General features: G+C 41.8%; 2 protein-coding genes across 3 annotated transcripts in view; one reads left to right on the forward strand and one right to left on the reverse strand.

Moving 5' to 3' along the window:
• The window catches only part of USP13 (ubiquitin specific peptidase 13), an 81833-nt gene extending 74953 nt beyond the window's left edge, over positions 1-6880 (forward strand). For both annotated transcript variants that reach the window (XM_045030673.1, XM_045030674.1), the window contains 2 exons: positions 2102-2186; positions 2806-6880. In XM_045030673.1, coding sequence (XP_044886608.1) covers positions 2102-2186; positions 2806-2899 — 179 coding nt within the window. In that variant the 3' untranslated portion in view covers positions 2900-6880. The remainder of the gene's footprint in view (positions 1-2101; positions 2187-2805) is intronic.
• Positions 6881-21416: 14536 nt separating this feature from the next.
• The window catches only part of PEX5L (peroxisomal biogenesis factor 5 like), a 65310-nt gene continuing 63423 nt past the window's right edge, over positions 21417-23303 (reverse strand). Inside the window, exon 13 of the mRNA XM_045029031.1 lies at positions 21417-22038. Coding sequence (XP_044884966.1) covers positions 21834-22038 — 205 coding nt within the window. The 3' untranslated portion in view covers positions 21417-21833. The remainder of the gene's footprint in view (positions 22039-23303) is intronic.

Genomic DNA, 23303 nt, shown 5'->3' on the forward strand with positions numbered 1-23303 from the left:
AATTTCTTTCTTTTGTTACGAGGGGGGAAAATACGAAAATTCCATGCTTGGAGGGAGGAGGTCCCTAAAAGCTAATCAACCTATGGAGTCTGCTGTTATTACAAACCACTTGAGCTCTAGGCCTTTTAGTTGATATGTAATCTGATAATCCATTTAATAGGAATCATTATCCTACATATCCATCCATGACTTCACTGATTTCTCTACTGGTTTTCCTCTGAGGATCTCATTGTCAGAAGTAATAGCGCTAAGTAAACCACAAGATGGGGCTATTGTACAGCAGCCCAGGAATGTAAAAAAGGCAAAGGATGATCATAAATCTAAATGCACTGGGTTACTGCAGCACAATGGTCATCTTAGGATAGTGAGTAGCATTTAACATTGCCTTTCTAAAGGACTTTAATACCCCCACATTAGTAACAGCAGTGTGCATGCTCTCTCCATCTGTCTATTTGTGTCCCCCAGGTTATTGTCACTGTAATATTCTTACAAAAATAGTCTAAAGACCACATCAAATAATCGTTTGATTTTGTTTCTCTTGTAGCTTTTTAATAAGTTTTTAATAACTTTTAAATAATACTTCACTGTAACTATTACAAGTGTTACCTAGTAAAGGCCAAGCTTGATTATCCCAATGTCTTGGGGACAGCGAATATATTTAGAGTGGAGGTTTGCAATGAAGAGCATGGGAATTAGATATGTGTAATCAGACTTTGGAGGATCTGACCCTGTTTTGACTGTCTGAGATTCCGATAATATACTTTGGTGCAGTAAAATGGCCTCAGAATTCCCTTTCTGGATCAAAACCCAAGTCATTCCCATTATCCAGTTGTTTGAAGGAGTGTAATCTGTTTAATTTTGGTCATGGCTGTATTTAGGCTTGGCAGAATTCAATATTTTAAATAATTTCACTGGATAATTAATACTGATGGCTATTGTTAAGCTCCCCACTCCCTGATTCTTGTCAATTTAAATTTTCACAGTTGTTGGAAATTTTGGGGGAAGGAATGTGTGTCATTATTTAATGATGTTGAGATTCAAAAAGTTAAATCAAATAGTTAAAATACAAATTGTCAACATCACATGTTAAAATATATGAAGTAAATATCTTTACATTGACAGATCATACCTGTTTTTACTATTGATTTGCTAGTCCACTCATAACAAGCCTAATTCAAAAGTCTAAATCCATGGATTTTTGACTCTAGTAAGTTCTCAAACAGCATTTTTCTTCCTTTTGACTATTTGTAAATTTAGATGTTTATCAATGTAAATATATGTTCATCAATTTGTGTACATATGGTGAAATCAATATTTACCAAGAAAAATCTAATAATTTCAAGTCTAGTTATACTGTGTGGCATAAACAAATACAGAGTAAAGTCTCCATCCCTGCTATGCACAAAATCCTTCTAATCAATTGTCCTAACAATGAACTCTTCATGGTTTTCTTCCTATTGAGACGCCATGCCTGCATAATATGCTGAAGCTGTTGAAATTATTATCCAAGGGCTTCCCCAAAATTTTAAGAATTATGTATGTTTGTGCGGGTGATGGTGTTAGAAGCCATACGGAGGACTCAGTGTGCCCTCAGACCAAGGCTACTCTTGGGTTTAGTCCCTGTCTTTTTCATTTGATTTAGAGGAGTTCAAACATATATATCCATGAACTCAACTAATTTGTGTGCAGAGCCAATTTTCACCACCCTTCGACCGGGCTGTATCTAAATAGTATATCTTACGTTTCAGTGATGTCTTGTGTGCATCAAGGTTGAAATCCATACCCTTGTGCTGTCCGTTTTGTCTTTCATAGATTTGGTCATATGTTCATAGGTATAAGCAGATTCAGACAGTGTTGTTTGTACACAGACTTGTGTTGGTTTGTGCTGCATTCAAGTTTGGTGAAGGTAAGTGGTACACATGAAAGGAGACACCTACTGCTGGGTTAATAGAAAGTGTTTTTTGGGATGTGAGGTCTGAATCAAAGGTGCTTATATATCTGAAAATGCTTTTCTGTTTAAAACAAAATTGTCCCTTGGCTCTGTGCTGCGGTGTCAGCAACGGAGGAGTGACATTCATCATCTCTGATATTTCTTACGCAGGGTATGAGCTCTTTGGATTCATCAGCCACATGGGAACATCCACAATGAGTGGCCACTATGTTTCCCATCTCAAAAAGGAAGGAAGGTGAGTGGCTTTGGGAAAGGAAGGAAAGATTTGGTTTCTGGATGGCAGGCAGCTTCTGCATAGCATGAATACAAAAATATCCGAGTGTTCTGTTGTCTCATTCAATCAGTGGAATGAAGGCTGCAAATGTTATATAGAACTGTACTTGGTTTTCTGTGTGTGTGTGCGCGCGTGCTCATGCTGAGGCTACTGTAATCTATACTAGGGACTGGGCTGATATAGTACCTGGTTATCTTTGTAGAGGGATATGTGAGCTCGCTGAGGCTACTCTAATCTGTACCAGGGACCTGGCTGACGCAGAACTTGGATTCTATTGTGCTTGCCACCCACCCTCTCCTCTCTAGCTGTGCACCGAGCATTCTAATTTCTGGCAACTGTAAACCATCTCTGGTTTGCCTCCATGCCCTTCTCCTTTCTTAATTACTTAATTAACAAGAAGCCTGCTTCACCAATCACTTTGATTTTCATTGTGCCTCTTGTTTGTACATTGTCTGATTAGATTTGAAGCTTTTAAGGGTAGAGATCTGGGAAGTCCTTAGTGTCTTGTTGGTGCCCTATTAAAGGAATTAATTACAGCACTTTAATTCTCTGGATACTCACCTGCCTATTTTCATTTCAGATGGGTGATCTACAACGACCTTAAAGTCTGTGCCTCAGAACGACCTCCCAGAGACCTGGGCTATATTTACTTCTACCGTAGGATACCAAGTTAGGCCTCAAATACGTTATTTGGCCTTAAGAAGCCATAAACCCTTTTAATCTGCCAAAAAAAAAAAGAGTATAAAAATTAAAAAAACCTTGGACTGCCAAAAAAGCAAAGGAAAACATGGGATATTTATAGTTTATTTAAAAACACAGTCATTTGATGCCTTCTTAAGTTTTAGCAGGGAAATTTCTATTAGGTGGATATTTTAAATTGATATACATTAAAGGATATCTTAAGACCGTGCAGGTTACTAATGGAGTTTGCAAATAGCTCATGGAGAATATGCATTTGTTTTAGAACTACACTACAACCCGATTACTGCCCTGTGGTTCAGCTATGTTCTTGGAAGACCTTTGGGGAATGTACAGTTCTACAATAGTAGCTGCCCACTGCTTCCAACTGGAGAGTCCACACTGGTTCTGGATGTCACAAATTTACCTTTGCTTCATGTATAATTGAAGGGGGGAGAAATTGTTTTCCATCACAGAATATGCCTCAGTCACGATATTATTTTTAGTACAATAAGGAATGACTTATATAGCTATGTATATTAAAATGTAGGGATACAGAATGTTTTGTTTTGCCTCCTTGATGCTTGAAATCAAAACACCAATGCAAAATTTGGAAGCTGTTAATCCCTTGTCAGTGCCCTATGCATTATGCCAAATAGAAATGGTGGGTTTTATTTTATGTATTTAATGTGGGTTTTTTTTAAACTCTTCCTGAAATCCTGTTGTGTTTTTTAAATTATCCCAAGAGATTCAGGATTGCAAGTGGCTGAAGGAAATAGATATGCTGATTTGATAAGTAACTCTACCACTCAGGAATAACAACCACCATTTTCCTCCAAAGGTGTTAAAAAAGAGGAGCAATGTCCCTTTAATTGTTGCAAAGAATTTTGTGCCCAGACCAGCTGAAACTGGCTCCATGACAAAGTGCTGGCTCCAGTACAATTCTGCTTTTTGCCAAAGGTTGTTTAATTATTTAAGTTTCTTCCATGGATGGAGGAAATTGCTTGGTAAAAATGCTGATTTATTGATTTTTTTTTTTTAAATTCATAACATATCAACTTTCTAGAAACTTGCAAACGCACTGATAATCTGATCTGCACAATGCACCCCTTATACATGGACTTCTGGGGTTTTTTGTCCACTTTTTGTCCCATTTTTTCCCCATATTGTTTCCTTATTTCAATTTGAGTCATAAACAAGAAGGGGCCTGGGGGGGGGGTTTAAATTGTAGTTGTTAAAAAAGTTCTGTTTTTAAAAAAAATACAATGGTGAATGTGTAATCTTTTTTGTTTCCAAAAAAAAGTTCACAGTACGTTGGCTTCTGCTGAGAGACCGTTGGTAAAATTGCCTCTTATAATATTACTGATCCCTCAAAATACGTTTGAACAGTCAAAAGAATCCATGCAGAGCAGGAGAGGCAGGGAGTTGTAATTATGTCTTCTCTGCATTTAATGTCTGCAAGTTTAATAGCAAAATGCAGGCTATTGTACAACCAAAGGGAACCTGAATTTAAAGATGCTGGTTACAACTAGGGCTTTTTTTTAATGTCTGACTAAAAACTGTTCCCATAGTGTAACACAGTCTGGTATAGATCAATAAGCATGGTAATATAGGCCTAGTTTTCCTGATCAGTATTTGATCTGAAAAGTGGTACTAGATGTAGAGAGAAATTCTAGTGCAATAATTCTGTAGTAGTGTATGTGATGCCTAATCACTGGGAAAGCTTCCTCTATTTAACACCCTTCCAGGGACACTAGAATGGTGGTGTTTCACATTAGAAAGTGGCTCCCATAAGATTCATCTGCCTTGTCATTCTTAAGTAGTTTACTGTAGACAAAATAAAAATTGCCAGCAAATCTACTTGTTCCTACAGTATTTGGCTATTTGTGTCTTTCACTAGCAGTTGCCTATTCTGAAAAATGAATCAGGAAAGCATGCAGTGGCACATCCTGTATTTAAAGTGAAGGAGCTGAACTTTCAGATAGTTTTTTATTTTTGCTTTTGGCAGTAAAAAAGGAAAAGATCATTTTCATGCCCAGTTATATTTCAAAGAAGTGCAACAACAGCTTTCTCCTCTGCCTCATGAATTTAAAGGGCTATTTATAAACTGGAAAGGTCTGGTATGCATAACCTTTTTATTTAGAGACCTTGGCTAAGTTACAGATCATGGGGTCTTTACCGTGCTCATTGTTAAACTGGAAACATGGCAAAGCTCCTAGGAATAAGGATGGAGCATGAACTCTCACAGACCGTTTACTTGTATATAGAGATATCTAAAACTGGAAAGACCATGTGTGTGTGATATTAATATTATATATTTAACATCGGGCACACTTAAAAATCTAGCAGGTGAGAAGGTGGAAAGTGATAGTTAAAAGAAAAAAATTAGCTGGCTGTAATAGGTGCATTTTTAGTGTCTGCATTTCTGAAATCCTTTTAGTGCAAGTATTGTTCAGCCCTTTGTGCTGCGTAAGCTACAAGTGGGCAAAAGTGCAGGGTGCAATAAAGGGGAAAGGCTGAATGATCTTTCATGAAAGTATTGCATTTGAAAATACCTTGAAGTTCTCCAGCTGTTTGTGCATTTTGTCCCCTCATCACTGTTTTCACCTTCAGATATTCAATTTACTCTAAATTCTTTTTCTTCTCTTTCTTTTTTCTTCAACGATATGACTAAAGGTGAACAATGACATTGGTACATTAGGATGCAATCATCTGACTCTGGAACCTAGAGGGAGAGGTACACTTGTTTGATCCATTTAAGCTCTGATCTAGCAAAGCACTTAAGCGCATGCTCAGTTTCAAGAAGGTGGGTAGTCCTATTGATGTCAGTACGACTACTCCCTGAGCTTACGTACCTTGCTGGATCAGGGCAATAGGGAGTGACTTGAGCAATGGGTGATGGGAGGACTTGTGGTTCAGCTGGATTCCAGTAACTGTTTCAAGTTTTTTTTTTGTTTTTTTTTTGTGTTGTGAGCTTCTTGGGAGTAAAGGTTGAGGAAAAGAGTCACTTTGGCCCAGATCCTCAAAGGTGTTTGAGCTCCTAACTCCTGTTGATATCAATGGGATTAAGGTCACTAAATGCCTTTGATGATCTGGGCCTTTGAACCTAAAAAGGCAAGTTATTGAATCAGCTGAATACCATGAATCAAGAGGCACAACGCAACCAGCTGTTTTATTGTTGGAGCTGGTTATAAATGTCCGAATTATGCAACTTTTGGGAGGAAGGGGAAATGTTTGACAATTCTCCCCCCCTCCCGTTTAAAATCCTGCTTTATTTCTAAAGGAGTCTAGAACCCATTATGATTCACAGTGTCCTCTCTTCAAAGCAGAAGTAGAATGTGATTCTTAAAATCCTTTTATCTGGTTGGTTAAAATGTAATTAGGATATAATCTTAATTAAAAATAATAAAGCCTTCAGCCAGTCTGGGAGTCTTTGGACCTGATTCTTCTTTCCCTTTTACCAGTTCCACACTGGAGTACCTCTGCTGAGTTATTCCTGATTTACACTGGTGTAAATGAAATCTGAAGCAGGCCCTGTTTCTTAGGAACTTTCAACCTCATGGAGGTGCAGTAAAACTTGTGACATGGATGCATTAGGTCTTCGTTGTAGCTTTTAGAAACAGACCTCCAGCTAATATCTTTGTTTTCCATCCCAGTGGCAGTCATCTCTGTTTTCTCTTCTATCTGACTTCAGATGCATTGAACGACTATGCAAAACATGTTGTAACTGGAAATGCTTTTTTATTCCCCTCCCATTCCTGCCGCCCCCCATTAACGGAGCAGATCAATTTCTGATTCCTGCCACATCTTTTGAGGTTTTCTGTTGTGTCCTGGAAGTGTTTGTAATAGTTTATTTTGCGCCATTCAGCATTGTTTGCTTGAAGCACTGGTAACATTTTGGAGAGTATTTGTTTGAGATGGGAAGGGATATGAATGATATATTGTTGCAATTGTTTCAAATTAAAAATATTCTCACATCTTGGGGATCGTGTTGTCTTTTTTGCCTCTTTCTTTTCTTTGAAACTGAGCAGCTTTTGGTGGTGCCAGTTCTCACAGTTGTGAACCTTGTGAAATCTGGTGTTTTCCTTAAAGCCCCAACAACTGGAGCAGAGGAGGTACATGAGCATCTCCACTCTGAACTAAAAAAAGAAAAGAAAGAAAAAGGTAATTTCTAGCCTTGATAGTTGCAGAGAAAAGACTGAAAACCTGACCCTAGGGCTCCCTAAAGATTCAAAAAGCAAACAAGTAGAACCTAAAATGTATTATTTAAAAAAAACTCATGATTTTTAAGCCACTCTTATGATTTTTAGAGATCTGACCTGATTTTTGAATGCTTGGGGATGGCAATACTGATCTGTGCAAGCTCCTTCCATTCATTCGTAGGTTTCTACTGTGTTCTTCTAGGTTAGGCCTTTCTAAATGTTTGTCTGTAACCTCTCAAATCCATCTTTAGATATTAGACATGCTTTTCATCAAATTACAAATGCTTTTTGGGGGATTCTGCTGCTCAATGTGGGGCTAGGCCATAAAAAGACACAGTGCAGGAGGAGATAGCATTCCAAACATGACTCTGACATGGCTTTCTCTACAGAAGCACAGAGGTTGAGGGCAGCTTAGGACATGGCCATGGCCAGTGGATCTATAATTTTGTGGACATGCTGGCCATAGCCCCTTAAGTATGTGGGGAGTGCAAGATGGCTGCCATTACCATAAACAGAAGGATGATTCAGGGGTTAGGGTTCTAGTCTGGGAATTGGAAGACCTGCGTTCAGTTTCTTGCTCTATCACAGATTTCTTGTGTGACCATGGATAAATCCCACTGGCAATGTCTATGCTACTTCCTATGCGCACTGAGGGATTTTTTTTCCTCTCAGTGTAGTTAATCCATCTCTCTGAGATGGTAGCTAGATGGACAGAATAATTATTTTGTCAATCCAGCTGTCTATATGCTCGGGGTTAGGTTGACCTAATTACAGTCCTCAGGGTGCAAAATTTTTCACAGCCTTGAGCAACATAGCTATTTGATCTAATTTTTTAAGTGTAGACCCAGAGTCTCTCTGTGCCTCAGTTCCCCATCTGTAAAATGGGATCATAGCATTTTGCCTTTCACAAGGATGTCGTGAGGATAAATATGTTAATGCCACCTGCAGCAATTAGGATCCGAAATCTGAGTAGCTGAGAAAGGATGTAACAAGACCTTGATCTGTGCTTTTAAAGTATTCGAGGGGGTAAGGACACGTCCTGAGCATTTCATAAAAGTGGTATAGCGGTTGCTGTGGTGATGGCACAAAGTACTTTAACCTCTAGAAATAAACCACTGAGTCCTTTGTTATGGTCGGGTTTTGGTGTCAGGAGGAGACAATTGGGACACAAACAGAGGTCTTGTTTTTTGACAGCCTGGCTAACAAAGAGCAAAAGGTTTGACATACATAACTATGGTCCTCGCAGAGCCTTACTGAGCGTACCTTACACAGCATTGGAATTTGGTCCTGTTATGGGGTGTGTAAACTCCAGCCTGGCAGTGACAGGGTTAAAGGGAGCCAGAGAACCCTATTAGCCCATTATGTGGCACCTAGAAGAGAGAAAGATTAGACCCAGGTGGAGAGAACCAGATCTGCTAGTTCATATAAAGAAAGGACTGCAAGACCAATAGGGGGCTGAGAAAAGAGAACACCTGGGTCTGCCCCTGAAGGGAGAATCAGCAAGAGGGAAGGGTTCCAGACAGCTGCCAGAGGGTAGGAACCACCCTGAGAGAGCTCCTCAGCAACAGACTTGGAAAAGCCGCAGGGAGAGACGAAACTTCAGGGAGAGAGGACCAGAGAGCACAGCTCCATGACTGACTGACTCCTGCAAGGAGGCAAAGGTAGGAAGCAGCCCAGGGAATCAGCGAGGGATCATAAGAAACAAGCCCTAACAGTTTGTCAGAGGGGCCCTGGGCTGGAACCCAGAGGATCAGGCAGGCTGGGTTCCCCTACTGGAGTGGAGGTGGGAGTAAAGGGGCCAGGCCTATTGAACCTAGAGGTGCCAGATACCCAGTTTGAATCGGAATGCCTGGTCAAAAAGGGACCCTGGCGGCTCCGGTCAGCACCAGTGACCAAGCCATTAAAAGTCCAGTCAGTGGGGCAGGGAGCAGGGCCGGCTTTAGGAAGTGTGGGGCCCAATTCGAACAGTTTCGACGGAGCCCCGGCATGGATGCCTTAAAAAAAAAAAAAACATGTGGGGCTTGTACTCACCGGGTGGTGCTCCGAGTCTTTGGCGGCACTTCGGCGGCAGGTCCTTCACTCACTCCAGGTCTTCGGTGGCACTGAAGGACCCACCGCTGAAGTGCCGCCGAAGACCCAGAGCGAGCAAAGTACCTGCCGTCAAAGTGCTGCTGAAGACCCGGGGCGCCACCGGGTGAGTAAAAATTAAAAATGTGCCTCTAGCCAGGGAAGGGATTCTCACTGGGCGTGGGGCCCTCTTAGGCGCGGGGCCCGGGGGAATTGGTGGAATAGGCCTAAAGCTGGCCCTGGCAGGGGGGCTAAGGATCCCTGCCTGCCCTGGCTCCGTGCGGCTCCTGGAAGCAGCTGGCATTTCCCTATGGCCTCTAGGCGCAGGGGCAGTCAGGGAGGCTCTGCGTGCTGCTCTCCCCCCCCCGAGCGCCGGTTCCGCAGCTCCCATTGGCTGGGAACCGAGGCCAATGGGAGCTGTGGGGGTTGTGCCTAGAGGCACGGGCACCGTGCAGAGCCCCTGGCCCCTCCACCTAGGACAGTGGTTCTCAAAACTTTTGTACAGTACTGGTGACCCCTTTCACACGGCAAGCCTCTAGGTGTGACCCCCCCTTATAAATTAAAAACTCTTTTTATATTTAACACTATTATAAATGGTGGAGGTGAAGCAGGGTTTGGGGTGGAGGCTGACAGCTCGCGACCCCCCCATGTAATAACCTCGTGACCCCCAAGGGGTCCTGACCCCCTATTTGAGAATCCCTGGCCTAGGAGCTGGACATGCCAGCCACCTCTAGGAGCCGCCTGAGGTAAGTGCCCCACCTGGAGCTCTCATCCCCTCCTGCACCCCAACCCCCTGCCCCAGCTCAGAGCTCCTGCACCCTGAACCCTTCATTTCTGGCCCCACCACGCAGCCTGCACCCCCAGCTGGAGCCCTCACCCCCTCCTGCACCTCAACGCCCTGCCCCAGCCTGATGAAAGTGGGTGAGGGTGGAGGAGAGCGAGCAACGGAAGGAGGGGGGATGGAGGGGGGACGGGTCCTTGGAGAAGGGGCAGGAGTGGTGCTTTGGGGCAGGGGGTGGGGCAAGGGTGTTCGGTTTTGTGTAATTAGAAAGTTGGCAACCCTAATTGAACCCAGACTGGGGCTGAAGGCCTAGTACATGGTCACTAAGAGGCTGGGGTTTTTGTCCGGACTTTTTTATCCAGGAAGGGGTGAGGCTCTAAGCCAGAGGGCTGAGTTGCACGAAGGAACAGACCACCAAGGAGCTGGTGATGGGGCATTAGACAGAATTCCATCTAGACTGAAGTCCTGACTTTGACAGTGTCTGGTATAAGATGCTGCAGCCCAAGGTGCAAGAAACCTGTAGCAGACAATTGTGAAATAACTTTTTCTTAGGGACAGTTTCTTTTTAACACCCAGTCACTTAGGGCCAGATTTTGACAAGAGCTCAGCATTTTGGGAGCTGAGCATTTTTTAAAATCTGGCCCCAAATGTGGGTTGCCAAGGGCTTGAAATTCTGGCTCTTATTGGGTGGTTTATGCCCCAAACTATGAATGTTTTTTATATCCCTTAATCATAACTGTTATGTTAGCCTGTCTAATATAACTGCAAATCAAATTGCAACAAGAGAAAATTATTTAAATTAACAGATGCAGATTTCTTTGATAAATGGCAAAGTAAAAAAGTAATAGAGAATACTGTGGCTGCTGAGATTCATTAAAGGATGGCACTGCTGAAGTAACTGGTCAGTTCAATAAAAAACAAGCCATAGCTTCCTACTGGAGCAAGAAGGCTAAAAGAAAAGAATCAATTTGTTATTCAAACCATAACGTATTTGTGCTGGAGGAGAAGTAGAAGGAAGCGTGGAAGGAAATGTAGCTTAGGTGTCTTACGTCATAACATTTTATTTAGTGAACTAACTCATGAAAAAGAGATTTGTTAGACAGAGAAGTTAACACAGCTCCAGTGCAGCAATGTTAGCTAAAATGACAAAAACGCCCCTCACTTCTGTCGTAGAACCTGTAACATGGAGTGGCTAAAGGAAGCTACAGGTTGTGACTTGGTTCACTTGGCTTCCTGTATATGCACTTTGTTAGAGGGCTCTGTAACCATAAACACAGTGTGGCTTCAATTTTTACATTTTAGGGCCAAATCTATAAGTCTACTGGGATTTCTGCCTGAGTAAGGATTGTAGGATCCAGCACTTAGTTCCTTCATGACAAGTGTCTTTAACATGTGACTCATCCAAACTTTGGCTGAAATTGGTGGGTGGCTGTATTAATGTCAATTCTAATTCTCACACCTTTGCAGATCATGTTCTGTTCCTGTTTACATTGTTACAAATGCATATTCCATCCCTTATCTAAATGTAGTGTTCACAGTGCCATGTAGTGGTTGTGCTATGAGGATGCATTGCTGTGATCTTTATTCAGTGTCAGATCTATTCTCCAGCAACTGTTTGCTCGATTCACATCAAGTCTAAATCCTGAGGTCACTGCTCTGGCAAACTCCCATTGAAGTCTATGGCAGTTTGCTTGAGTGAAAACATAGGAAAAACTGAGTATCTCCAGAATGAGGTTAATGTTCTTTTTGGCTTTTCCCTTCAGATCATAGGCTTCTCAATGCTGCCATGCGCTGAGCGATTTACAGTGTACAAGGAAAAAGGAAAAGCCTTCCCAAAGCCTTCTCTGCATATTATTATGGTGACAATCAGTTGTTAATTTCTCAAACAGGGACATTTTGAACAATAGAATTCTGAAATCTGAATTTGTTTGACAAGTTTATTCTAAATATATAGGCATCTTCCTCATGGAAGACTTTTAATCACTAAAACCCCAACCGATTTATTTTCCGAAGACCCTGTGACATAATATTCTTAATTCTTTAGAGTTTCCTGAAAATACAACTTCCATGATTCCAATGGAAAACTCAGAGAATATTTCAATGCACCTGGAATTCTGAGGGGACAGAAAATGCCTCAGAGCAGATGCTTGGCTGGTGTAAATGTCATTGTTCTATTAACTTCAGTGGAGCTTTAACAGTTTACATCAGCTGAGGATCTACCCCCTAATTACTAAGTAGATGTGGCCCGATTCCCGTCACTTAAAATGGCCCTGCACTATTTAATTCCATGGACTTTAATGGAGTTACTCCTGATATACAGCAGGGAAAATGGTAGGAGAATCAGGCCCTTTATCTTTATTTTAGTGATATTTTACAGTTGCATTGTAAGTATTGAGGGTTTCATGTTTTAAAGCATTGTTCATTTGTGTTTCATTTGGTTTTTCTAACCATATGGGAGCTGGTCGAAAGGCTACTGAATCAGTTGGAGAAACTTCCATTGACTTCAGTGGACTTTGGATCAGATCTGTGATGAACAAAACCACCTTATCTTGCCTGAACTTTAAGCACAGAAACATCTCTCTGCTTCCAAATAGCTAGGAATGAAAACCTCAGATTTAAAAGAAAAAAAGTCATTTATGAATATGCTCTGAGAAGTAAGTTCCCCATTTAATTTTAAGCAGTAACAACCAAAGCCCATCTTCAACTGCACAAGGAATCTGTCAAGTATTTGAAGCCACAGACAAAGTTTATTTTAAAACATATTTAAAAATTGCACAGTTATAAATACAATTTAATATGTGGAAAAGAATCACAGGAAGGCATGCTTCCAATACAGTACAAAAATACTACATTAACTGTGGTGCTCTGCAAATTGAAATCTATAAGCTTAATAAATTAAACACATCAATATACATACAGTTCATTTGTAAGGAAGTAGTTTATTTTAAAGAGCAGTGCAAGAGAACATCAAACTGAAGCATCAGTAAACTGCAGCTCTGTGTTTTAATATTTATTCGCGGCTAGTAATGCACTGAGTATACAGAGGCAAAGTTACCTATTGTGAGAGACTAACCTCTCACCCCATAGTTATGTATAGACGCAGATTGCTCAGTCTGGGTCGATTTGAAACAGAATGTAAATATTCAAATACAGGGTTAAATTCGGCCTTAGTTCACACCTTTGCATCCTTAGGCCCTGATCCTTCTAAGGCTTACATGTGTACTTAACCATGGGTCTACAGTGTATAAAGTTGAGCATGCATGTAAGTCTTTGCTGGATCACGGCATTTGTGAAGTCATTGTGGTTGTCCAGGTGTAACTATGCACAGACCTTATAATCTCTTCTTTCCTGTCTGCCGTAAATTGGCTTAAAAATAAAGCCAAAACCTGGTGCAAGATGTAAGGACTTTTTAAAACAGTATGCAGCATATGGCAGAAGCAGCACAGAATGTCTTTCAAAACAATGTATTTTTAGTTTAGTCTAGATATGTTGTACTCAGATATATAAAATATATATATATATAAACATTTTGATTTTTCTAAATTTACAATAGAGTACTGATATTAAAAAGGCTGCTAACTTAAGGTTATTTTTCTGCCAATGTAAACAACAAATTCTGCAAAAGGGGTGGGGAGCGGGGGCGGGGGAGATCAAAGCATATGAAGGTCCTCACCTGGCAATCTTGCTCAATGGGGCTGCTTACATGTGAGAGCTTTTGCAGGATCAGGGCCTATCTTAGTAAACTTCAGATTCCTTCTGATTCTTCCTCCATCCCCTCTCCCCCAGCAGTTATTGCTATTCTGTGTTCAGACCCTGTAATCTTCCTCCTTTTTAATGTTGTCACATGTTCTTTTTTCATATTGTCCATATTTGATCAACTAACTAAGAAGGTAACTAACTTGCATTTCTTCTAGAATGTTTTCTCTGAGAGCTCTCTGTCCCCAATATATGCCTTTCCAGTGAAAGAGAGAGTAGAAGAGGGCTATAATAAGGTATTTTATTTCCAGCCTAGATGTTATCTGAAGAGTAGTTAATACTGTATGGTGTATCCACAAGAATCTTTGTTCCTATGTGACTCGTTTATATTTTATAAACATTTCTTAAATGGACCTGGAGTGAGATTGCTCCAGGGCCACTTTATGGTCCAATCCAGTTCTCATTGGCTCCAATAGGGATTGGACTGGTCCCTTAATTATTTATACCTCTATTGTGGCTGCCAGTCAAGCAGTCAGTTAGGGCTGGTCTACACTAGGGGGGGGGAATCGATCTAAGATACGCAACTTCAGCTATGTGAATAGCGTAGCTGAAGTCGAAGTATCTTAGATCGATTTACCTCTCGTCCTCACGGCGCGGGATCGACGTCTGCGGCTCCCCCTGTCGACTCCGCTACCGCCGTTCGCACTGGTGGAGTTCCGGAGTCGACGGGAGCGCTTTCGGGGATCCATATATCGCGTCTAGATGAGACGCGATATATCGATCCCCGAGAAATCGATCGCTACCCGCCGATACGGCGGGTAGTCTAGACATACCCTTAGTGCCAGTTGTGTTGTGGTATGGATATCTGTGTACTATGAATGGTAGTGAGATCACCTATCTAATCAGTCAGTCACTGTCTTTCTGTGTGACATATAGACCCAATTTTTCCAAAGGGGCCATTATTTCTGAGTGCCCAGCCTTGAGGTTTGAGATTTCAATAATGCTGAGTGCCCACAACTCTAGTTGAAGTCAATGGCAGCTGCAGAAACACTGCACCTCTGAAATTCAGGGCCTATGTCTCTCAAACTGTGTACCTGAAAATTAACTTCCATGGATTTAAGTGGACACATTTGAAAATTATGGCCACAATAGCAGTAAACCATGATGGTTACTGTCTGCTTTGAGATGGTTCTGGGAATCGGACGCTCTGGTTTGGTGGCATCTGTCCTAAGTCTGTCAAGAAAAGCTTAAAATCTGAATCTGAGAATCCATACTGCCAGTTTTCGAGAGGAGTAGGCCATACCCCAGTCTCATGGCTCCTTAACGCTTGTAAAGATCAATATCCCAAAGATGCAGGTGCAAAAACCTTATATGAAGTATTTCTGCAATTAATATAATTAAACATTAAAAGCAAATGTGAAATCGACAGCGCAAAGTAAGCTATAAGGATGGGATTTAAAAAAATGATCAGCATTGGTCTAACTCCGCCCTCACTGATGTCAACAGTAAATCTCCCATTTTAGAGCTGGACCAATACTTTTAAAAATCCCATTCAAAATAGCCCATTACAGAAATTAATAGTTAAAAACCACCTATGTTTGAGCTGTAGACATGCAGTCCGTAAATTTACATTCAAATTATGTATCTTGCATGCTTTGGGTTAATATTTTGGTATGGTCATATGTGAATACTGTTCCATGCAATATTTTTGTACCTGAGGCTATGTATTTCTTTAAAAGAAAATCAATTAACATTTTTACAAACCTTGTATCTAAGCCCATCTTAAGAAAACACTATTAATTAAGAGAGAGAGAGAGATTTGTTTGAAACCTCAGTTTAATTTTAACTGGACATAAAAATAGTTTCTTGACTGGGAGAGAGGATAAAAGAAACAGGAAAAAATGGGGTTGGTTCAAAAACAAGTGTTAATAACTTTTTACATCATAAAATACTATGTTTGCTTTTCTCCTGAGAAAGGGCATCCACTGAAGATAACTGCACAACAACTTAAGTACACAAGAGACCCTGTTCAAAGTGTGTTGGAGTCATTGCAATGTATAGACATAACAAGAAAGGAGCCCCTTACTCTCACTAAGTAATTGTACTCCACAATATTCCCATTGACTCCAGTGGGGCTACTCACGCCATAACACAGGATGATCAATGGTATCACAATCCAACCTTGGATCAGTACCTTAATACAGGCACTAGATCTGATCCTGCAAAGTACTGAGCACCCTTGATTCCCATTGAAGACAACAGGATTTGAGGGTGTTCAGCATCTTGTCAGAGCAGATCTGTGGTAAGGTCACCACTACCCTAAAGCAGGGGTTCTCAACCTTTTTCTTTCCGAGGACCCCCAGCATGCTATAAAAGCTCCATGGCCACCTGTGCCAGAACAACTGTTTTTCTGCATATAAAAGTCAGGACAGGCATTAAGGGGTAGGAAGCAGGACAATTGCCTGGTGCCCCATGCTACAGGGAGCCCTACAAAGCTAAGTTGCTCAGGCTTCAGCCCCGGGTGGCGGGACTTGGAGCTCCAGGCTTCAGCCCCAGGTGGTGGGGGCTTCGGATTTCTGCCCTGGGCCCCAGCAGGTCTAATGCCAGCCCTACCAGGCAGACCCCCCGAAACCTGCTCGCGACCCCCCGGTGGGACCCAGACTCTGGTTCAGAACCACTGCCCTAAAGGCTCTGCAACCAGAGCATGAAATGTGATTTAAATGGCATGAAATACACATTATATAGGAAAAACTCCAAACCTTAGAATAAATTAATTACCTAGATAGGTAACGAATCTCTTCTGGAGAAACAGGAGAGTAATGAGAATGGAAAGCAGGAAAGTGGGATTAAGAAAAAACAAAGAAGCACTGCCATTTTGGATCAGACACCAGTTTCTTGACCCTGTCCCTAAGGTGTCTTAGGTTGTCTTCTCCATCCTGTTGAGAGAGGCAATGGTCACGGTGTGAAATTGCTATTTTGTGTTGCAGCTGAGCTCACTGCACTCTCAACAATTATTTTTAGCTTTCTCACAATTGACCCAACCGTTGACCTGCCCCACAACAGACCAAATAGGCAGCATGATAACAGAATACTTTGTACTCCTAGTGCTTTTCATCTAGTGATATCACCAAGGTGGATGAGAGTTATTTCTCCCTTTTCACAGCTGGGGGTAAATGAGGGACCCAAGGAGGCTGTGATTTACCTAAACTCTGTGTATATTTCTGTGTATCTTTTTTCCCCATTCCCTTTCTTACGCCTTTATTTGATCTCTTATATGTTTTCTGTGGAGCTTCCCTTTGTTTTCTGGTAGTTCCATTTCCCCCCTCTATTTCCCTACTCACCATGTTCTGTGTTATTAAGGCCCAAATGCAAAATCTGAGTAAACAGCCTGTGGAAGCAGGAAAGAAAAAGAGGGTTTAAGTGTAGCCATTTTAATTTGTTGGAAACAGAGCAACTTTTATGCTAAGTCTAATATCGCGGGACCTGTAGAAGCAGGGCTCACGTCAGAGGCAAGTGGGAAAACAGCAGCGCAAAGTCAGTGTGACCTAGCCTTGAGATAACGATGTTTTGAGAAGTGAAAGTGAGAAAATGCTGGATTAGACAGGATATAATATAAATAAAATGTAGATGTTTTCAATTAATGCATGCCACAAAAGAGTATAAATGCTTCTGTGATATTGCTTGTATTTCGGAGAAACTGAGGCAGAGATGCTCTCTCTCAGCTGTATTCTTCCCTTGCAATTGCTCGAATAAAGTTGCCTCTGATTTTGTTGCTTTCAACCTGAGAGTGAAGGCCCATTCTTCCACAAGCCTGAATATTCTTTGTGTCCCTTCCCCCAAACACTCTATTGCAGGGATAGGCAACCTATGGCACGGGTGCCGAAGGCAGCACGCAAGCTGATTTTCACTGCCTGGGTCCTGGCCACTGGTCTGGGGGGCTCTGCATTTTAATTTAATTTTACATGAAGCTTCTTAAACTTTTTAAAAACCTTATTTACTTTACATACAACAATAGTTTAGTTATATATTATAGACTTATAGAGAGAGACCTTCTAAAAACGTTAAAATGTATTACCGGCACGCGAAACCTTAAATTAGAGTGAATAAATGAAGACTCGGCACACCACTTCTGAAAGGCTGCCGACCCCTGCTCTATTGGCAGGGCATGGAGCACCAATTCTACTGCTCTGTGGCTACTACTACAATCCATGTGCCGTGATAGCATTTATTCCTGCTTCAACTTACCCCCTAACACCTACACAGTTTTGGACAGTGAATCTATGCAGTTGGGCATCCACGGGCCATACACAACTGGACAGCATGCATGGGGTTGAGCCTCTTAGGAGCAGCTCAGTGGCCATTCAGTTCCCTTAGTTGGTCACTCAGTAGCCTGTAACCCCCATGTACTGCAGAACTGCAGTGCTTCTGCTAATTTGGGGTCCTTACATGCCTATGGGAGGCAGGTTTGGTTTCTCTAGATTTGTGCATGCAAGTCTCTTCAATGGCAATTGTGCGTGTATATGACCAGGGGAATACAGATTTGAGCTTGGTCTCCCCTGTTAAATCAGTAGACATCTGCTTTTCCCCCTCCTTTTTCAGTGGTAGTGATCATGGGGTGTAACCAGGACCCTACATTTAAAAACAAGCTAATAAATAGCCACTCTACTAATAGATGGTCCAAAACCAGAGGTATTGTGAACTACTGTCAGTCTTGAAAACGAACCCCGTCATTTTATCTGCGAAAATTCAGGCAGTTTAATTGTTGTTTTGGATGGCATAAAAATAAAACTTTAGCAGGGCTAGATTTGCCAGATCTAATATATAATATAATTATCTGCACAGAGAGCAAAAAGCTAGATCTGAGCTTTTATGCTTTTGCTCTATTACCTCTATCCAGAGCTTGCCTCCTTCCTTTATCACCCCCCCCCAAAAAAACCCACACTTTCCAGATTTCAATTGCAGGACACCCTCTGCTCTGCCTCATTGATAGCTGAGAATTGTCATCACACATCACTGTCAAAGCAAAAGAGAAAACTGTTGTCAGCTGATATGAATATAGCAAGCCTGCTTCAGCTAAAATGAAAATTTTTTCCCAGCCATATTTGGTATTCTCTGCTTAAAGGAAAACTGCACTTGTCAGTTATTATACCCTTATTTATTTACAAATTCCTGCCAGTGTTTCCGCATTTCTCCATTCTGTGGTGTACCTCTGTGTGTGGCTGTTATTTTAATGATACGTTCTTAACTGATGATTTTTAGTTACTGACTTCCTCTTTGTGATTACAATAGCGGATAATGATCTCACTGCATATGAAGGGGTGGGGGCTGTTGTCTGGCTTGTGGGAAAAGGTCTGTGCCCCTTTAAGCACTAGAAAGCCAGTGAGTTATTTTCAGCTGCTGCCGCAGATCAGGTCAGCTAACTTATTCCCGTTCCCCCCAGTGACTGAAAGAGGTGGGGGACTATATAGATCCATGCCGGTGCAAGAATAGCCCTCTTTTTTCTGAACCAAGCAGAGCAGCACCTACCCTCCCACCCAGGAAGTAGTGAAATACTGGGGTTTTTTTAGGATCCACTGTGGGCATTGCACAAGTCACTCCTTTTTGTGTGTGTGTGTCTGTCTGTCTGTCTCTGCAAGGAACTTGCCCCTCACTGCCAGATTGGCCAAAGTGAAGTGGTTTTTTTCACCTTGCCCATAGCAGGTGGTACCCGAACTTTTCCACTCGCCCCCCACTTACCAATAATGGAATGTGCCAGGCTCCCCCCGGCCCAGGAGCAGGGGTGGGGCCAAAGCAGAGCTGGGGGCAGAGCAGGGCTGGGTAGTGTTCCCCCCGCCCCCTCAAGGCCAGGGCCCCTCCACACACCCAGGATCTTCCTCTGTGCCCCTGTAGGGTGCACACCCCACAGTTTGTGGACCACTGCCATTGCAGGTTCAGGGGGGCTGAGCTGGGCAAACATGAAAGGAGAATTATGGAAACATTGGGCAGATGTCCAGTGCAAGTACTCCATAGGGAAGGGATACAGTGAATAGATAACATGGATTAGTCAGGGATTTAAAGGAGGTATTCCTTAAAGGAGCAGAAACAGGATGGGGGTTTCTTGGCTCCTATGACTGAAATGGCAGGGAGCCGACCTCTCCTCCTTCATAGCCTTCCTCCACCCTCATTCGAGGTGTGTGGGGGGAATGGTGAGGTCCCAGCAGCAGCTTGGATGGGGACTAGGAAGGGGCAGGGCTGATGCACCCCCCTGGGGTATATATTGAAATGATTATGGAATTACATGCACTGTACACTTTTAGCTGCTGGTTATTCCCAGACATTTAAGAATAAAATTGTGCCCTAATTAAACCACATCCAATGTCCTCCTTCTGGCATAGCTAAACAAGGCTTTTTCCTTTAAGTGGTTGCTCAAAATAAGAGACAACTGCAAGACACTTTTTATTTGTACTAGTGAAATAGACCCCTTGCCCTACGATCTGTGCAGTGGCTTTTTTGATACAGCTCTTTGGGGGTGGCAGGGGGAGGGGAATGTGTTACTTTCCCCGCTTTCACCTGCAATAGCTACCCTGTCCTGTCCATTCCTGAACACAAACCAACACAGTACATTTTTAATGTAAAAATGTTTTTCACTATTTAGAGAAAGTACTAAAAAAACCAACCCAACCCACAATGCTTGAAAATTAACTGTACAACTCTATAAATCTGTCTTGGATGGATGGATTCCCTTTGTGCTATACATGTACATTGTACCTAACCCCTTATATGTGCTGAAAAACTCATTCTGAAATCAGACTTGAAAGTGCTCAGCACTTTATAGGAAGCATTTGGAACCTTGTAGATTCAGGCTGTATCTTAGGAGCTTTAAACACTAATGAAAACTAAGGTCTTGATTCTGCAACCATTGAGGTCAATCAGAGTTCTGCCATTGATTTCAGTGAGAGCAGGATCAACCTCTATAGCCCCTGTCCTGAAGTCCTTATTCAAGCAAATCTTTTCACTTCAGCGGAAGTTTTCCCCCAGAGTATGGTCTGTAGAAATCCGCTCCTAAACAGATTCTTCTTTAGTTCCTGTGGAAAGCTGAAGGAAGAGATTCATTTTTTTTCTAAAATGACATTTACCTCCAGTTAATCTGTATTTTTGTGTGTATGTGAAACTACTGGTACATGCATAATAAATATTCTATTCACTTGAGAGTATAACTGATACCCTATTTGCATTTTTAGCACTAGGATTTGGAAAGCTCTCTATCTAGTGTCAAGAAATTATATTTGGTCCTTTATGCCAACATGGCTATATATATCTATCTCCTTAAATCTTTTGTTCCTACTTTAAAAATAAATAAAAGCACAGCATACATTTACAAAAAGATTAAAGTGCTTATGCACATACACAGGCCTGACACCTACCAAGACCTCCACATACGCAGAGTCCTGCTCTTTGCAGGATTGGGGCCGTAATTGGTACAAACAACAAAAATTCTAGTGCAAATTACTGCTTCCGCTTACAAAGCTCATCCCTAAAGAGCCCAACCCTGTAAATCCTCCATGTGCAGAATTCCTCTTGAATTCCATCTCCGAGGGCCTGTGAATTAGGTCCAAAAGTAACATTGAATCAAGGTACCTTTACAAACAAAGCCCTTATTGATTGCCAGCTAATACATTCACCACAAAATATATCTACCGTACATGTACCTCCTGGCAGAGCTATGTGGAAGTAGGACCTTGAAAAGAGTGGCCAACAAAGTATAGGGACTCCACATTGTAGGGGCGTGCGGTGTCAATTTAGTGCAGTGAGCAATACGGTTCCTTTGATGTGCTGCTTCCCACTCTAATGTGCAACAATGATTATTAGGTTTTTGTCTTAAATATATTTTTTCTGTATAGGTGTGAGTGTATATATGTGCATATCTTGCACGGGATGAAGGTTCTTCGGGTATGACTGCTTCATCTAGGTCAGGTCTTTGTCAGATTAGCTGCTGTTCATTTTAATCCTTCATTTGAGTTCAATACTATTTACAAAGTTTTGTGCTTTTGAAGATTTCCAGGAATTAGGTGATGTCTGGTAGAACTTCCCCTAGTGTTCTATGGCCCACGATCTTTTGGAAAGTGTCCTTGGTCATTTTGAAACTGGTAATGAAAGAGTTTTGCATTTCCTAATACATCTTAGTGACTTGGCTGCTTTTTTTTTTTATGGCTCTAGGTTAAAAGCTCTTAACAGAACATCCAGATCACCCAAATTAGCGGCTTGAAATAGTTCTGGCTGGTCCATCATAGACAGAGCGATTCTGAGAGCTGCCCAGATATTGCCTGAAATTTCTGGCTGGGGAACCTGCTGTTGATTCCTGCTTTTTCTTTGCAAGCTGAGAGCAGTGAGAAAATTGCTGACAGCCTCTCTGTGGGGGGAGGAAAGAAAGGCAACATCCGCATATTACAACATAATCTCTTTTGTTTAAAAAATAAAGTATATTTTGTCTTCCTTCTAAGGCATTACAGTAAAATCAAACACATTATCTGACAACATGGGAGACCACAATCTCTTTGTAGTATTCTTGCTTGATCTGCCTTTAACAATTCCGGACAAAAGTGTTGCTGCAAGACTTCATTGTTATGTATCAAAAAGGCTGCACTTGTGTAGTGATGCAGAGATGAACCTACTTAAGTGCCTGGGGGAAATTCTCCTTAGTGTGGTTATGAATTCCATTATGCATGTGCTTTGTTATCTTAATTGTATTGTTGACACTTGGGACTCTTTTTACACAGACCTGGATTTTCCCCTTGATTCACACAGAGAACCTGGTCTGTGTATGAAATGTATATTGAGCCATAGACTTACAGGAAAGGGGTTTATGGAGAGAGACCGTCTTGTCTTATGATCTGATAGGCATGTATGGATGGTCCAGTCGTTTGAGTACTGACTTGGGAGACCCAGGTTCAATTCCCTGCTCCACAGATTTTCTGGATGAGTCACTTAGTCTCTCTGGACCTCAGTTGCCCTTCTGTAAAATGGAATAATAGCATTTCCCCACTTCACAAGGGTGTTGTGAGGATAAATACTTAATGACTGTGAGATGCTTGGAGACTGCACTGATGGGGCCATATAAAAACCTAAGATAGAAGTGAAAAAGGCTGGCTGGCACACCAGTCCACTGGCTAGGCATTTTGATGGCAAGCATGGAAAATGAGCCACTAAAGGGGAAAACCCCCAATTTCAAATAAACCAAGTGCCTGGAATATGCATTTAATGGTAAATGGGTATGTGGGGCTTTATTTCCAGGAAATAAACCAAACTGTTTGGCTTCCTCCTGAAATAATTACAAAAAGGAACATAGTAGTCCTAAAGGCTCAAAAACCAGAAGACAAACAAATAGAACCCAACATCTTTTTTTTAATCTCCTGATTTTTTGGCATCTGACGCATGATTTTTGAATGGTTGGGTTTGGTTGAGCAATATACTGAAGGTCTACGAGTTTTGCCTTTGAACATACTCCAGGATCTGGCCCGAAATCACTGTTTTGAAAGCTGTCTGTACTGAGTGTGTAAGTGTTATAGAAAATTAGGTATTGTTCCGTTCTGTTAAGACATCCCTTCCCTAGTAAGGACTCGTCTAGGGGCATGTCTACACTACCCACCGGATTGGTTGGTAGTGATCGATCTATTG

The sequence above is a fragment of the Mauremys mutica genome, chromosome 9, assembly GCF_020497125.1.
Source record: "Mauremys mutica isolate MM-2020 ecotype Southern chromosome 9, ASM2049712v1, whole genome shotgun sequence".
Taxonomy (NCBI): Eukaryota; Metazoa; Chordata; order Testudines; family Geoemydidae; genus Mauremys; species Mauremys mutica.